This window comes from Pogonomyrmex barbatus, unplaced genomic scaffold (assembly GCF_055798465.1).
Source record: "Pogonomyrmex barbatus isolate J1 unplaced genomic scaffold, ASM5579846v1 scaffold1, whole genome shotgun sequence".
NCBI classification, from domain to species: domain Eukaryota; kingdom Metazoa; phylum Arthropoda; class Insecta; order Hymenoptera; family Formicidae; genus Pogonomyrmex; species Pogonomyrmex barbatus.
The window spans coordinates 21,238,226-21,254,135 of NW_028297098.1; the positions used below are offsets into that span (position 1 = coordinate 21,238,226).

General features: G+C 36.1%; 2 protein-coding genes across 8 annotated transcripts in view; one reads left to right on the plus strand and one right to left on the minus strand.

The window, feature by feature from the left end:
• The window catches only part of BicC (protein bicaudal C), a 59,251-nt gene extending 45,691 nt beyond the window's left edge, over positions 1–13,560 (plus strand). For 5 of the 6 annotated variants that reach the window (XM_089085375.1, XM_089085374.1, XM_089085378.1 and 2 more), the window contains 10 exons: positions 2,922–3,137; positions 3,748–3,987; positions 4,390–4,608; positions 4,738–5,038; positions 5,432–5,812; positions 5,900–6,001; positions 6,080–6,330; positions 6,603–6,834; positions 6,973–7,092; positions 7,397–13,560. In XM_089085375.1, coding sequence (XP_088941501.1) covers positions 2,922–3,137; positions 3,748–3,987; positions 4,390–4,608; positions 4,738–5,038; positions 5,432–5,812; positions 5,900–6,001; positions 6,080–6,330; positions 6,603–6,834; positions 6,973–7,092; positions 7,397–7,518 — 2,184 coding nt within the window. In that variant the 3' untranslated portion in view covers positions 7,519–13,560. The remainder of the gene's footprint in view (positions 1–2,921; positions 3,138–3,747; positions 3,988–4,389; positions 4,609–4,737; positions 5,039–5,431; positions 5,813–5,899; positions 6,002–6,079; positions 6,331–6,602; positions 6,835–6,972; positions 7,093–7,396) is intronic. The other variant, XM_089085376.1, reaches the window with a different exon arrangement.
• On the minus strand, positions 13,528–15,856 carry Pex2 (peroxisomal biogenesis factor 2). Of its 2 annotated transcripts, none has more exons than XM_011638159.2 (2): positions 15,726–15,856; positions 13,528–14,892 (listed from the first exon to the last, which is right to left on the minus strand). In XM_011638159.2, exons 1-2 carry the CDS (start codon positions 15,739–15,741, stop codon positions 13,970–13,972), a joined length of 939 nt encoding a protein of 312 aa, XP_011636461.2. In that variant the 5' UTR covers positions 15,742–15,856; the 3' UTR covers positions 13,528–13,969. The 2 variants fall into 2 exon arrangements, with proteins under 2 accessions (XP_011636461.2, XP_011636462.2); XM_011638160.3 differs by having other exon boundaries at positions 15,443–15,845.
• Positions 15,857–15,910: the final 54 nt, after the last annotated feature.

The window sequence follows — 15,910 nt, forward strand, 5'->3', positions numbered from 1 at the left end:
AAAGAGAATATATAATTCAGATTATTATTTGCGCGAAATTGGTTGTTGGTCGAAAGCAAGCGAATATGACGTAGAAGGTGAATGAATAATGCTAATGTTTCTTGGTGGGAGGCAATTCTTTTTTCGACGAAACAAAATTCCTACGGAGAAGTATGTCAACGTAACGGGAATCTATCGAATATTTAAACTGCAAATATCGGACGAGCCTAGATCTTTTTCCCGATGTGACGTTAACCTCGGTGCAATTATTATGCAATAGAGGAAACAATTCGCCACACGCGAAACTCGCGATCGAAAGCAAGAACGTGTGCCTATTAGTATCAGTTATCAGCAGCTGAAGAGAGTCGGCATAGGCAATTACATTTGATTACGCGACACGAAAGAGCGACCATATGTTTCTCTTTCCTCAAGTATTATATCACCCGCGGGCGATAGAAATCAATAAGAGCGTTGAATTTATATCAAACCGGAGATGTTATCGAAATAATTGTATAATTTGTATAAGCACTCACGAATGTAAGAATATAGTCGTGACTTTATCAAAACAAAGTGTAGGTCAAGGTAATAAAAAAAACAGAAAACAGTTTTGTTAACAGTTCCAAAAATTGATTGTGTATAAATAGTAATAACAACAACGAAGAAATTTTCACATTCATTTTTCTGATTGCGCATAAAAGAATCCTCGATATTTATCGATATTTAATTTAACAGCTTCGGGAAGTCGAGTCGTTAGACTTTCAAACCGGCTCTATTAGCTTATGCGATATCTTTTTTTCTGTGGCTCGTGTACGTTTCTACTTAATTACCAGATGCGTGTCGCAAGTAAGGAAGGTCGGGGGAAATAAGCGGTGAACGAAGGAGGCGAAAGACCACGCGGAAAGAACGTATTCTATTTATACATCGCCGTTCGCGGTCACGAATTCCCAGGCGAGAAAGCGAATCGTCACGTTTAGATGAACAGCCAAATTGCCAATCATACAGAAAGAGGGAAAGAAGGAAAGAAACGCCATTGCACGCGAAGCGACACGAGATACGTCAATCAGTATCTCGATTAATTAAATACTTAGCGCACTCTCTTTCTTCGAAGTCCAGAAAAAGAATCTTGAAGAGAGAAGAAGAAAATTAAATTTAATTTGAGATAAAATCATGCGCAAAAATTTGATTTACATTAAAACCTACGTCAAATTTTGATCAAACTTGATTTTTATAATTTTAAAAATTTATTACTTTAACAACGATTTGAGTTGACTACTTTCGAATTTTTCATGTCGCAAACATCCTCTAATTAAAGAAAAACGTCTTGACGACGCAACGTTGACCGGTCCCGTTATCGTTAAATCGCAAGACGGTAGGCGAGCTGGACTTGTCGCTTTACCAGCCATACCGGGCGTACCGATCGATTCCTGTTACTTTGTCGAATGTACATTCCGATGTGCGCGTGTTCCAGAAGGCGCGAATATACGGAGACAGAAGCGGGGGCAAGGAATGACGTGTGAAAGGAACGCGTATACCCTCACCAGGAGAAACGACGATAAAATTTTGCGCTCGATTTTCTCGAGGGTCCACCGTTTTCCTCTTCCTCGAGAATTTCGCTGATTCGCTCTCCACGCAATTGTAATCGCGACAAGTGCACGGACACTCTAAAATAGACGTCAAGCTTTGGCGTCAGGCATGTAAAAGTAGTGCGACAGCGACGTTATATATATATATATATATATATATATATATATAACATTAATTACGGATCACGAATAGCGCGTAAATAGCGCAAAGATATTTATAGAACTCAGTCAGACACATAGTGCGGATATTCAATATCTTTTCGAGTTGATGCCAGGATGTCGACCTCCTGAATTTTGCAATCGCAATCGCATCTTATCCGATTACGTTTTCATTTACGAAATCGTGCCGAATATTTAAATTGATTGACAATAGAATGCCATAGATAAAATTGCCATTGGCGCTTCTTTTTTTTTTTCTGCCAATTTAATTTGATCATTACTATGAAACATTCGAACGTTTAATGGACATTAATTATCTTCTTTGTCCTATATTCATATAAAAATATTCATGTATAAATTACACACACAAATTTTGTTCAACAAAATTTAGTCAAGAACTACAAATTTTCAGCAGATTTGTTAGTATTATTTCATTTTTTATCAGAAAGAGTTTGCTCAGCGTTTAACTCTCCGAGTGTTCTTTGCGTTTATAATTATCGTAAATTTATCATTGCAAAGTGAATGTTTCGACTCGTTTTGCTGTGATCGACACGTGATATAGGCCTGAGAGGTTCATGCGCATGCGAAGTCGACGATCCCAAAATTGGAAATACAAAGTGCGGTGCAAACGAATGTAAATTGCCGGAGAAGAGATTACACTCATATGGAATATAATGCGAGCGTAAATAGACCGAACAAATAAATATGTAGATGTTATCGGAATACGCACTTTCTCTCGGTGGCAGATTACACGAAATCAATCTCTTGTATATGAAGATTTCTGTTCTATCGAAGATATCTGTTAATGCCTCGATAGAAAACTTTCCGATTTTCTATTTTTACCGGTAGCAACAATATCGAATCGCCAGTTTCAATTACCTCTTCTTTTTATCAAACAATCTTTGATCATCAAAACGATAGTTTTAATAGAATCGCCATTGTTAATGTCATTTTAATTTTCCAATCGATTAGATCTCGAATTACATTTCCTTTAGTTAACTCTTATTTTTCATAATAATATTCATTTAATTAAAAAGTTTATTTATAGCTTGAGAGTAACTTTCATAAGTAGAATAAATATCTAATTTCTCAAAATAGCCAAGGATATTTAAATATTCGAAATAACGAATGAGGATTAACAACGATAAAGGTATGTTATGCCGATTCGAGAAAGGGTTAATCTTGTAACGCGCTTTTCAGCAAAATAACAGAGTGACCATGAAGCTGGACGTTAGTTACACCGACCATTCGCACATCATTGGCAAAGGCGGCCTGACGATTAAACGAGTGATGGAAGAAACTGGTTGTCACATCCACTTCCCAGACAGCAACCGCAGCAATCATCAAGACAAGAGCAATCAGGTCTCTATTGCTGGCGAGATGGAGAGCGTCGAACGCGCCCGCGCTCGTGTTAGGGTGAGATTCCTCGCAAGACATGTGTCCAGGATGTCCCAGAATGTACAATTGTACAATTTTGACAATTTTTCGGTAATTCACTCTTCACGTGAATACCGAATGAGCTAGCGAATTGAGCTATTGTAAAAAGAGAGTATTATTCTTCGGACATCCATGGTATTTATATTCGGCACGATTGAAAGTTGCATGCTACAGAAACAAAATTACGTCGTTACATTTCGAGAGGAGATTAAAATTTATTTCTCAATTAATTTAACGTCACGTTAATTGAGAATTTTTATTTCAGGCTTGGGTACCAAGAAATTAATGTTGTGTTAAATATTATGTGTTATGCGATAGAGTAAAAAATGTCTGGTCGAGGGTAAAAAAGTAGTGGGCGATTTTTGGGAGATCCTATATGAAGGTGGGTTAGGAACGAACAATAAACGAACAGCGAATGCTAGAAAAAAAAAAAGTACTCTGTTTAAACGGCATGATAAATATCTCTTTTGAATATTCATTGCAAAGAAAATTTGCATTCGCTGTTCGTTCATTGTTGGTTCGCTCATGCATACCCACCTCAAGAACGAAACGTTCGAGAAGCATCAACTCATGTATCCGTCTCTTTTAGAATCTGACGCCTCTGATCTTTTCCTTCGAGCTACCTATAATGGGCGCTTCGCAGAGCATGCCAGACTGCACCTCGCCGTACGTGGTGAAGATACAGGAGAAGTACAACGTACAGGTGATGTTTCGCACGAGACCTAAGCTGCACGCCACCCTAGTGGTCGTCAAGGGATGCGAGTGGGAGGTTTCTCAAGTCAAAGAGGCGACATATCTGCTGATCCGTTATATGTGCAAAAATCTAGCTGTGAGTGCTAATAATAATCGATAAAACTCAAATTTTCCAAGAAAATTTGAGAAAAATTAATTTTAAATTTAGAAAACTTAAATCTGAAATTTCCTCAACGTTGGAAAGTGATGAAAGTAATCTTGTTCGACCATTGCGTCCTGCAGTAAACTTTTTTTTCTAAATATTTTTTTATTTTATTAAAAATTTAAATTTTTTAAATTAAAAAAAAAATTTATTTTAATTTAAATTTATTTATTAAAAATATCTACGTCATTTTGACATCTTTTTATTTTTTATTAAAAAGTCGACTTAGAAAAAAAAACAAACGGTATCTTTGCTATATTTTTTTATAAATTCCTATATTTAGAATATTATATTTAGAATATTCCTAATATTTTTTTCGCGCGTTTCTTTTCGCAGAGTCAGATCCAAGTACAAATGTCGATGGAGATTTCACCCCAACATCATAGCATTGTGCTAGGGAAACAAAGTAGCAATCTGAAAATGATAATGCAACGTACTGCGACGCAGATTATGTTCCCCGATGCCGGCGATCCGAATATACCCAGTCTTAAAAAAAGCAATGTCACTATTACTGGTGATATAAATAACGTTTACTTGGCCAGACAACAGTTAGTGGTAAGAAGATACATTTATACATCCGGTTTTCTATATATGTTCTGTATTCCACACACGATTTGGTTTCTTGCAAATATTATTAATTAATAATACGTAACGCTATTATTATGATGATTCTTATTTATTTAGGGCTCATTGCCGTTGGTACTTATGTTCGATCTGCCGGAAGATTCTTTGACCGCTTCCGTGGATACTGAAAAGATCTCGCAACTCATGCAATCTTTGGATGTATTTATCAATGTGCGCCACAAGCCGAAACAAAGCACGCTTTCCGTGATTATTAAGGGAATCGAAAGAAAAGCCAGTAACATTTACAAGGCGCGGAAGCAATTGCTAGGATTGGACGAGCCTATGGTTGTCGCTGATATACCAGTTACTTATCACATTCCGAATGCTGGCAATGTTTTTCAAGGCAATTCCAATAACGATAGTGAGTATCGCTTGTCGGAATTGATAGTAATCGGAAAGAAATGTGATATCATCAAACGAAACGATATGGCAAGCAAATTGCGCGATACAAATTTTTAATAAACTTTTCTATGTCTTCAGTGAACACACAAAAAATACTTCAAAATATTTTCCATATATTTAAAAATATGCACAAAATACTATAAAAAGTTTATTAATGTGGATCATTTTTTTTGTGGATCATATTTTCATTAATTTCATCAAATCGTATTTTATGCGTATTTTTGAATTAATTAATTAAAAAATTATATATATAGCCAATTCGGCCATATGTTTATTTTTTCGTTATATGTTAAGCATATTATTATATTTTACTTTTTAATATTAATATAAATTCTCTCTAATATTTAATTAGGCTCTAACAACAATCTGATCAGTGGCGTGTCGGAAAATTTCTCCAGCATGCTAAATGTAAACACGCAGAATCCGCCGTATTGTGTCTCACCGATATCGCACTCACCGAATTCTCTGGGATTGTCATCGCACTGGGGTCTCACTCATCATTATATTCCGTCAATGTGTCCGTATCCCTACTCTCACCTGAACCATTTGTTAACGACACAACACATGCTGCACAATAACATGATGGGAACTTCTCACGGACCTCATGGATTATCAAATCACGTGATGCCTCCTGGTATTGGAGCGTTCCATCATAACAATGTACCGACCAGCTTTTCCGGAATGCACAATCTGAATGCCAACTCGTTGATGGATAACAAAGACGGTAGCAGTGGTGAGTGGCTTCTCGATTTATATATTCCGAACGGTCTATATTACAAAAAGCATAAAAATTAATTTAATTCATTCGACTTACTTGCAGCTTACTCTTCGCTAAGTAGCGTTTCCAGCTCTCTATCTAGTCCTGCCATCAGTCCTCGTAACATCTCACCAGTAAATCCTACGGATGCTAATACTAATCTAAGTAAGTCAAATTTTTTAAGAAGCGATTTAGTTATTGTTAACAATCAATTGGAATACTAATGAGCATTATTTCTGTTAGCGGATCTATCTAGCATGTTATCCGATTTACCAGTTACCGATCGACGTGCACCTGGTTGCGAGAAAAAATCACTCGAAATGGCTGCGCAACAAAATCTCACGCCCTTCGATTACGAGCAGAAGAAACTATTGGCTACAAAGGCGATGCAGAATAAGTCGAGCAACAACGATTTCCGTGTACCGACGTCTGCTTGGTCTGGTTATGGTCTCAGTCAAAGTATTCCACCTATAACTACGAGTGATTTAAGCAAGGTAATTATAAAACACTTCTGGCAAAAAATAAATCGTGATGTCTCTAACAATTCAAAAAGGGATCAAATCTATCAAGGATTTAATATTCTTTGTGGCATTATAGATTAATATCTAAAAAAAAATATGCAATATTTCGTAAAAATACTTGGAATGAATTACTCTTCTGAAGATAATTATTTAATAGAATAATAATTTTTTAACAAGTAAATTGGGATATTAATATCTATTAAAAATTATATTGAGATATGCCAGAATTTTTTATTTGAACGTAGGAGCTGACATCACATCCTTCAGATTTATGGAAAGAACCAACCACGCCGGTGTTCAATACAGAAATGAATTTTGGTAGTATTATCTCAAGCAAGGACCGCATTGGACAAATTGGGATGGCCTCAAATTATATGGATCATACGCCGACCTCCCATTTGAATAAGATTACATCGTCCCATCGTTTCAATGATCTAGGCAGCATGTTAACCAGTATCGGTTTGGAGAAATATATACGTAAGTGGAATTATAATAACCGCACATCTGCGTAAGTGTGGAATTATGATAACCGCCATTGCTTTGCTTTTATTCTATCTTCTGCATTTGCTTGAAGAAATCAAAACGTAGCACGCTTTTTTTCTTTTCATTCGCTAGGCCTGTTCACGTCTCACGAAGTGGACATGGCCACGTTTCCTTCCCTGACAGAGAAGGACCTTTGTGAAATTGGGATAACTGCATGGGGTGCAAGACGCAAAATAATGCTATTAATATCTGGTATGTAAGACTTGCATATGCACATTGTCAATTTAAAACTAATGTTTGAGGCAAACTATGTTAGATTTTCATAATCTAACGTCAAAAAACAAAGATTTTGAGGAAGTTGTCTACATTCATTTGCTATTATTGTTATCACTGCGAGACTAACAAAATCTGTTTTTCATTTCTATAAAATTTTCTTTTTCTTCCTCGAAATCTCTGTGTGTATGAAGCTACTTGATTAAATCCTTTACATGACGATTTAAAATTTATCTAAATTTTTTAGATATTAATAATACTTAATAATTCGTTTTTCTTTTAGAGATGAACAAACGAACTAGTCCGTTCTCTGGAAGCGCTGCACCTGGTGCTGAACGGAAGGCAGCCTCGTCGTCGGCGCCAACGTCGTCGATGGGCAAATGCAATCTGGACACCAAATGGTAAAAAAAAGAAATAATCGCGTGTATATTATTCGTTCCGAGCGTAATGGCGTGTCATCAGCGCTCTCGAAGCCGATCCCTGAAATCCGTTGTATTCGGTCGAAATTACGAAAACAGATACGTACTTAATAATGCCGATTGCGTGCGTAATTGTGGGGACTATTACGTCGTTACATCGGTTGTTCGGGCGGAACAAAACGCGGATTCATGGGATTCATGGAAACTAGGAGGGCTATCTGGCTATCCATTCCGTGAGAATTCGACAGACGCGGTAAGAATAGCCAAATAGTTTGCATGTTGATTATGTGGAGTTACTTAAATATCAGGAGAAAGTTATTTTTGTGGCCGAGAACTGGCTGTATTATTTTTTTTTCCTAATTTTTTTTTTCGCTGTTCTCGGTACGCGGCCGAAAGGTGCCTTAGGATTTAGGATAGTCGTTATTATTTTCGCAAGTCTTTGTTTGTTATTCAAGATGGACATTCGCGTCGCTATCGTTTCGTTCTTGTTAATAAATAAATATTTCTATTTGAATCCTAGTGGTTTGATGGATTCTGTGATTCCAATTAACATTTTGAAAGCGAAGCGCGCCAGTTGCTGGTGATGCAAAATGATGTTGAAAATATTTACGAAACGTCGACGCGCGCGTCCTGTTCGTTACATCGTGTGATGGTTCGCTTGATGACCGGATGATCGGTATGTGTGAGTGAATGTGCGTACGTGTGCATGAAACATCGGGCATAAATGTTTTGAGTAAAATCTAAAAAAAAAAAAAATCAAAAGAAGTTGTATCAGTTATTAGAAATTTAAAGTAAAATGCGATGGGCGAGGGATGTCCCGTGTGTTCAGCGGCCTTTCGTCCTAGCAAAAATTCACATATATTTAATTCAGACTAAGCTCGAATGCAACCGCGAGTCGGCCAGAATTGTATTGTTAATGAAAAGCAAACGGAATAAGCAATCGATGCTAATCAATCACGATTGGAACGTTGCGCGATAAACAAATGCAGTTGCGGTAGATTTTGCATGAGGTTGCGATCTCGAGTTTTACAAAGTAAATATAAGTTGCAAAGTATTTATTAATTATTTCGCGAAAGACGCTGGACGCACGTCAAACAATAGACCGCAAGAACTTTTCGTGTAAAGCATGTGTTGAAGATAGAACGATGTTAAACGAATTCTATAGCGCAAATATTCCACGAATTACTCTCCGCGCAACCGATACTTTTCGAAAAACCAATTGAATCGGGTATCGATAGTAAAATCGCGATGATGATCATCGTGTTAATTATAGGAAGCCTTATTAAATCTAAACTTGGCAGTTAAGGAAATGTATTTGAAATTATATTTATAGTAAAAAAATATAAGAAAAATTATATATGTGTATATACACAATGCATATAAAGAAGCTATATATAGTATATACAAATGAAATTTACAAATTTACAAGATGATATTCTGAAATTGTTGTCTTTCTTTAATACAATTCTTTTTTTCGAAGATTTATTTATGACATAAGAACAGGGGATTGTGATAATTTGGACGACATATGCAAATATGATTTATATAATATCTGTGTTTAAAAATCATATATTGCCAAGTTTAGATCCTTCCGATTATCCTCGCACGCAGAGAGCTCCATTGGCCGCAGTCGATTTCGCAAAACGATTGTTTTATAGACATAAGATATATCTTGTTCGCGATAATAATTTATTCGAATTTTTAAGCGTTATTTTTGTTAATTTTTTTTTGGAACAAAGGAATGAAAGCGTTAGGTAAATTAGTTCTTGAGTCACGCGCATTATTTTTCAGATATCAATATAACGCGTTAATCATATTAACAGCGAATTAAAATCGAACGAAAAAGGTACGATTATTATTTATTTTGCAGAGGAAGAAAAATCGGTTCTCTCGTAAAATCCTTGAATCGCGCGATCATAGATCCACGATTGTTAATCTTGAGAATCGTCTAGATTTCTATATAAAGAGTGGAAATAAAGAGAATCAAATCGCGCGATCGAGCCAATCGAACATGCCTAACGAAAGATTTTACTGCGAAGAGTTCTTGACTAAGTCTTTTGCGAAATCTTTTTAAGCGTAAATTATTTATGCGCTCGCGAATTAGATCGGAACATTAAGAGGAATAAGTTAATGAGAATAAGGATATTTCGCAAATACGTGTGATATAATATTGGACTGTCTGGTTCTATTGTCCGTTTTTCTTTTTTTTCGTTCAATGGTAATGATAATAACGATGATCTAAAATAGAAAACTCCCATGATTCTTCCGCGCGATCGTATAATACGGTCGTCATCAGGGATGTATGATAACAATTGCAAGAACAAGTAGATGAAGCTGATATGCCGCGAAACTGTTTAACTATGTACAAAATAATATATAAAATAATAATACATCTATAGATTTTGACAATTTTTCTGTTTAAGAAAATAACTCACAAACTTTAGATTCAATATCTATAGAAGTTTCATTACTGATTAACTTTAGCAGAAAATTCTAGAATTTTTAGTAATAAAATTTGAAAACAAAATTTTGATAGAAATTGTAAAACTTTATTTTTCTATAATAGTTTCAAAATATTTCAGATATTATAATAATGACAATACAATTTTTAATAAATTTCTTTCGTGTTGGATCTCATTGTTAACGACAATTAATACAATCTTAAATTTCAGAACACAAAAATTTGGAAGACACTTAGAAAGACTTTAAAGATAAGATAAAATGTTTCCACTCGAAAACATTTAAGACCCCTTTGATTAATTTCTATAAGGATCTTTAAATTTTTATGTTATTTAAACGCTGCATATCACCTTTATCCAATTGCATTTGCAATTATGCTGCCCCGGGAGTTACGCTCCTATAAGTGGTAAAAGATAATATTTTTGTGGCAGCGATGAATATCGTGATAGCAATCGTTGTTCGCAAAAGGAGTTCTGATCGGTAAGGGGTTTCGAAACGATTATCGCCGGAGAAATAAATATCCTGTAAGCATGAGGTGTGCGCGACTGAACGAATATCATGTGTAATATATCCATTGTCGCTGCGGATAAAATATACACATACGCATCGTGAATCAACGAAGCAGCGCAAGCGTCTCCTTGAGCTTAAAAAGCACTAATTAAAAAGTCACACTTTGCCCGTTATACAGTGTGTCTCGAATTCCAAAAATTTGAAAAGAAAACCCTCTAGAGAGATTGCATGAGAAAAAATTCGATTGAAAAATTTAATTTGTTCCAAACGGAAAATAACGAAGAAAATGTTTTGATTTGGAAAAAAATTTCCAGCTTCTTTTCCCATCTGTTCTCTGTGTGTATGAGGAAAAAAAAGAAAGCAATTTTGTTGAAATATCTAACAATTTGACTAAATATACAGATTTGAATATTATTTTCATATCTGGTCAAATTTTTAAATATTTCAGCAAAAATATGTTCTTTTTATACTTAAAATTTTTGCAAAAAATGCGTGGAATTTGAGAGGAAAACACATACGGCGAGATCGTCCCTTTGCCGGCCAACAATCGACGATTTCTTTATCTAGTCTTGAAAAGAAATCCGTCAAGGTTCCTACGTGAATACGCACTGATCCCGTGCAAAGTTTATTTACGGGTAATATAAGTATAGTCGCGGAAATTAGCGTTAAAAAGAGAGGGAAATGCGCGTGCGAGTAGAAGAACGATGACGACGACAAACAAAGAGTTTCTAGTTGGCGTTCTCGAGCGTTTCAATTAACGAGAATCGATTACGTCGGAAAGAGAGAAGACACGCCCAAATGCCTTCAAACTGTAAAAACCACAGTTTTTTTTCATTATCATTTTCTCTAGTCCCTACTTCACTTGACATTTTTTGCAACCAGCAAATAACATGACAGACTTCTCTCTTTCTCTTTTTCGAAAACAGAAAAGAAAAAAAAACGAAGATGAAATCAGCCAACGCGTATCATAATCAATTGCGCTCGATCTCGCTCGCGAAATCTATGCGACTTGGATTCCGTTGCGTTTACAAGAATGCGCTGTAAATCTTCGAAATTGCGAATTGTAAGCAATTTTTTTTTTTTTTTTTCATTATGTCTTTGCGTTGAAGAGAAAATATTACGAACTATTAATATTGTTTGATTATAGAAAACTGTGGACTCGCTTTTTCCTGCCTAACTCATTCAGCTTTATATTATAATTTAATCGATTTATACAAATCGTTGAAATTTAAAATGGGATGAACTTATAATTTATGGGATTGACTCCGAGTACGTAATTCGCTATTTGAAATGAATCTCACGCAAATTATGAATTAATCCATTTTAACTTCCAGCGTCTCTGAAATGACTTTCATTTTCTTGGTTCCTAAATTTCCATGAAAAATGATATGGATTAAAAAAAAAAAATAATAGACCTTCTCTGAGAATCTCAGGAAGATTTAAAGTCCACAGACCGTATCGTTGCGCAACGATTTTTCTTCGTAATAACGGTAGATTTGCGATTACTTGTATAATTCGAAGGTGTTCTTCGATTAGAGAGATTAGCAATGTAATTCACTTTTTAAGAACTTCAGAAAATTAATCCTAAAATTGTGGAAGTTAATATTTAGGCTAAACCTGATTTTATTCCAATTTATATTTCGCATTATTGAAACTAAGTTCAATTAATACAATTAATTGGAATAAAATCTAGTTTTATTTCATTCAATTATAATATCATTGACTGAATGTCCTAAATTTCATTAATTTTCTCGAGTCTTTAAAAAGGCGAGTTTAGCATTGTTTTGGATAGAATCTTTTAATTTTATACATAATGCATCACCCCTTATCTTGCTTGAAGGACAAGCTCGGAAAATTGTGAAACGCAAACGATTCGGGAAATATATCGAATACCGATCTCGTCCGAAACGTGGTGTCGTCTTCCAGCAGCTATGATGGCATCATGCGCAAAACTGTTTCCGCGTATCGATAGTTTAAATGCCTCGCATCATTGTGTTCTCTCTTTCATGCTCGAAATATCAGGAAATTCTTTTTCCGCTTAACGAGGCCGATGCAAAATCGCAAACTTCTCGGTATAGAAGAGACACTGTCTTAGAATATCTTAGTATCAACATCTCTAACATGCCGATAAGGAAGTGCAGAGAATAATCGAGGAGTTCGCCCGAAGAAAAAACGTACAAGTGATAAATATCTGTAATTTGGAGAAAAAGTCAATATTTCCAAGCTCGAAATTAAAGATTTTATTTTAAGAAGGATATACACGCCAGATACACACATTATTATTCGGAAAAAGTGGAACGCGAATGAAATGTAAAATAGAAAAAAAAAAAAAAAAAAAAACAGAATCGCGTAATTTAAAATGCATCGTGTTTTCCATGCGTCTTATTTTTCGAGTGAACTTCGTTTCTGTCGCGATTAGTAAGATTAGTATTAGAGTGGAGCGCAAGTGTAAACGCGGATATCTCAGGATAGAAACAGCCCGATCTTTGAGAAGAAATTTCTCACAAAACGATATAAGAGTCCGCGCTATACAATTGTATTATAAAAATCACACATTCCAAGGAAAGACGATAAGAGTTCGGATTCAAAATGAAATTTATAGTGGCGTAGGAGAGGCGGATGGAAAGTGTTAATTTATGTGTATGTGTTTCGCGTTTTTTTTTTCTTCTTGTGCTAGAGTGTTTATAATGTTGTTTCTCGTATAATAAATCTGGGGACGTGCCCGCCCATCAAGCGCAGGTGCAGCAACTAAATGATAAATTAATCGATGAAATGTCATTATTGCATGTAAACAATCGATCCATCGACCTGCGTGGCGGCAGATGAAGCGTTTTATAATATACAGCGCAGCATAATATTTTTATATGATATAATCTAATCTAATTTTTGATATAAGAGCCAAAAAAGTATAGATTGATCTATTATTATTGTTTGTTTCGGAAAAAAAAGGAAATCGCTAGAAGAATGTCGAAATCGCCCGTAATCGGGATTTGTTGTATTGAAATGAAATGAAGAATAAAGAAGATTTTGTATATTGCTATTTTTAATAAAAACAAAATATTAATATCACACGCATACGCCCCTTCATCGTGTCTCGCGATAAACCGCTGACGATTAAAGGCAAATTTCATTTATGTTTTATTCATTTTTACAATTTAATTAATTTGAATGTAATACACTAACTTGGCAAATTGGTATATTTTTCACAAATTGGTATATTTGTGAAAAAAATCTGCTAGGTTTTGTATTAAGTAATCAACACATTCAAGCATAAATTTAACACACGTTAAAGAATTAACACGTTAAAAACATCAATGCACAATAATAAAATCATTTTCACTTGTAAAGATAATATTTGGCAAAGTTTGTAGACTGAAAATTCAAGTATCACTTAATTTATCCACCATGAATCACATCACTAATGAATATTACCTTTGATACAATCTCTCTTCGATAAAACTGATATGTTATCCATCGCCCACTTTCTCAAAACTGTCATCTGACTCCTCGTCATCACTCCAAGACGCACTCGCGACGGTGTATCTTTTCATATCTTCGACGTGGAGTTTCGCGTTGCAGCTGGGACACCGGAACACGTTCATCGCAGTGAAGTGCGCCTGTAGACAATAGTAACAGAACAAATGTTCACAGCCGGCGTGTGACGGTAGGATTGGGTCCTCGTAGCAGTAGGCGCACTTGGTCGTGGCATTCATTACTGGAAGCAATCCCCTCGACGGTTCGGCTCGTCGCCACAGCTTCGTCACTGTATGCTTGAAGTAGTGGAAGTTTATCATGGGTATGCCGATCGTGAAGAGCTCCATCAGACCATGCCAGAGCAACTCCCTCGTCATGTACGAGTAACCAATAGTTCTAGGTCGGTGAGCTGTTATCGACTGACTGGAAAGACCTAGCAGAAATTCGATCACGCGAGGTTGTATACCCCGATGGAGAAAAAAGAGGAGATTGACGAGATTCAAGAGATTGATCGCGTTCGACATCCATTCGACGAGGGACTTTAATACTTGCACGACCGCGCCGCGATCCGATAGATTTTCGCTGGCCAATTTGTCTTTCACATACTGAGGTAGAACATTTAGAATTAAGTAGAGTACAGCTTTCCTCTGATTGATGTTGGCGTAGTGCAGATTAAGGAGTCGCTGACCGAACGTGGAGGAGCCCCGATGTAGCGAGAACTTCCAGATGAGGAATTTCAGAACGACGTCCACTTCTGCTTGCCATTTGTCAATCTTGCCGGGTGCGCTGTATTTGGTGATTTCTTTGGTTTGATTTCTCAGCACCTTATAGATCTCGGTGTCCAACTGAGCGGCGTCGATCTGATTTATTCGTGAGACGTAAGGTGACGACGTCATCTTGATCGATTCGAGAAACTCTGAAAAAATTATTTCATTATGAAAGAATTTTTATTTTTTTACGTAAATGCGACATACAGAACAGATGTTTCTTTGACGAAAGTGTTACGAAATTTAACATATTCTTTACTAAATATCTGACACACAAACTTTTCAATCAATTATGTTCATTTCTATCGTAAATTAATTTTAATCTCGGTTTAATTTTATTTTTTATCTCTTTTTAATTCTTGAAATTAAAAAGATAAAAAAATAAATTAAACAGAGATTAATGTAGATTTATAGAGATAGATATTAAACCCGATTTTTATTTGACAAATTTAATGAGACAACATCAATTTCTATATTTTTTTTCAAATTTTGCTGATCTTAGCAGAATTTGATAATAACTTAACTAATATTGAGGTCTCTCGTATTTGCAAAACTCGATTATACAAAATCACGATAAGAACGATTAGAAAATCAGGCGGTGACGATAGGAATTGGAATACGATATAAGCTATCTGTGTTCAAAGTATACCAAATTTACTTCGTCATTCGAATTCAATTTTTGCTTATCATTTCCCATACCTAGCCTAGCGTAAGTGGCCTTTAATCTTTCTTCTCCTCGAAATACTGGACATATGAATGGTTATCGAAAACTAACGATACCGTGCAAACGACACACTTTTGACTCGATATGCAATGCGAGTGAAGTTAGGCAGAGTCGAACGATCGCGCAAAACTGCGTTCGTCGCGCGCGGTTTTATCGCTCGCATCACGATCGAATGGCTGTTATTTGTAAGAGCGATCAAACGAGTCTCGATCGATAATTCGTGCGCATCGACGAAGAGGTTAGGATAACACTACGTACGATCGATCGCTCGCATAATCACATCCTCATCGCGTCACACGCGCCGCCGGAATGACTATTCGCCGCGCCGCCGCGGCTCACAGCGAGAATGACCGAACGTACGCGAAACACCGCGGGAGTGGGAAGTGAGCGTTCGGCCAATGGGAGCGCGCGGCACTCGCGAGCGCGTTCGGGCCGATTCGGCG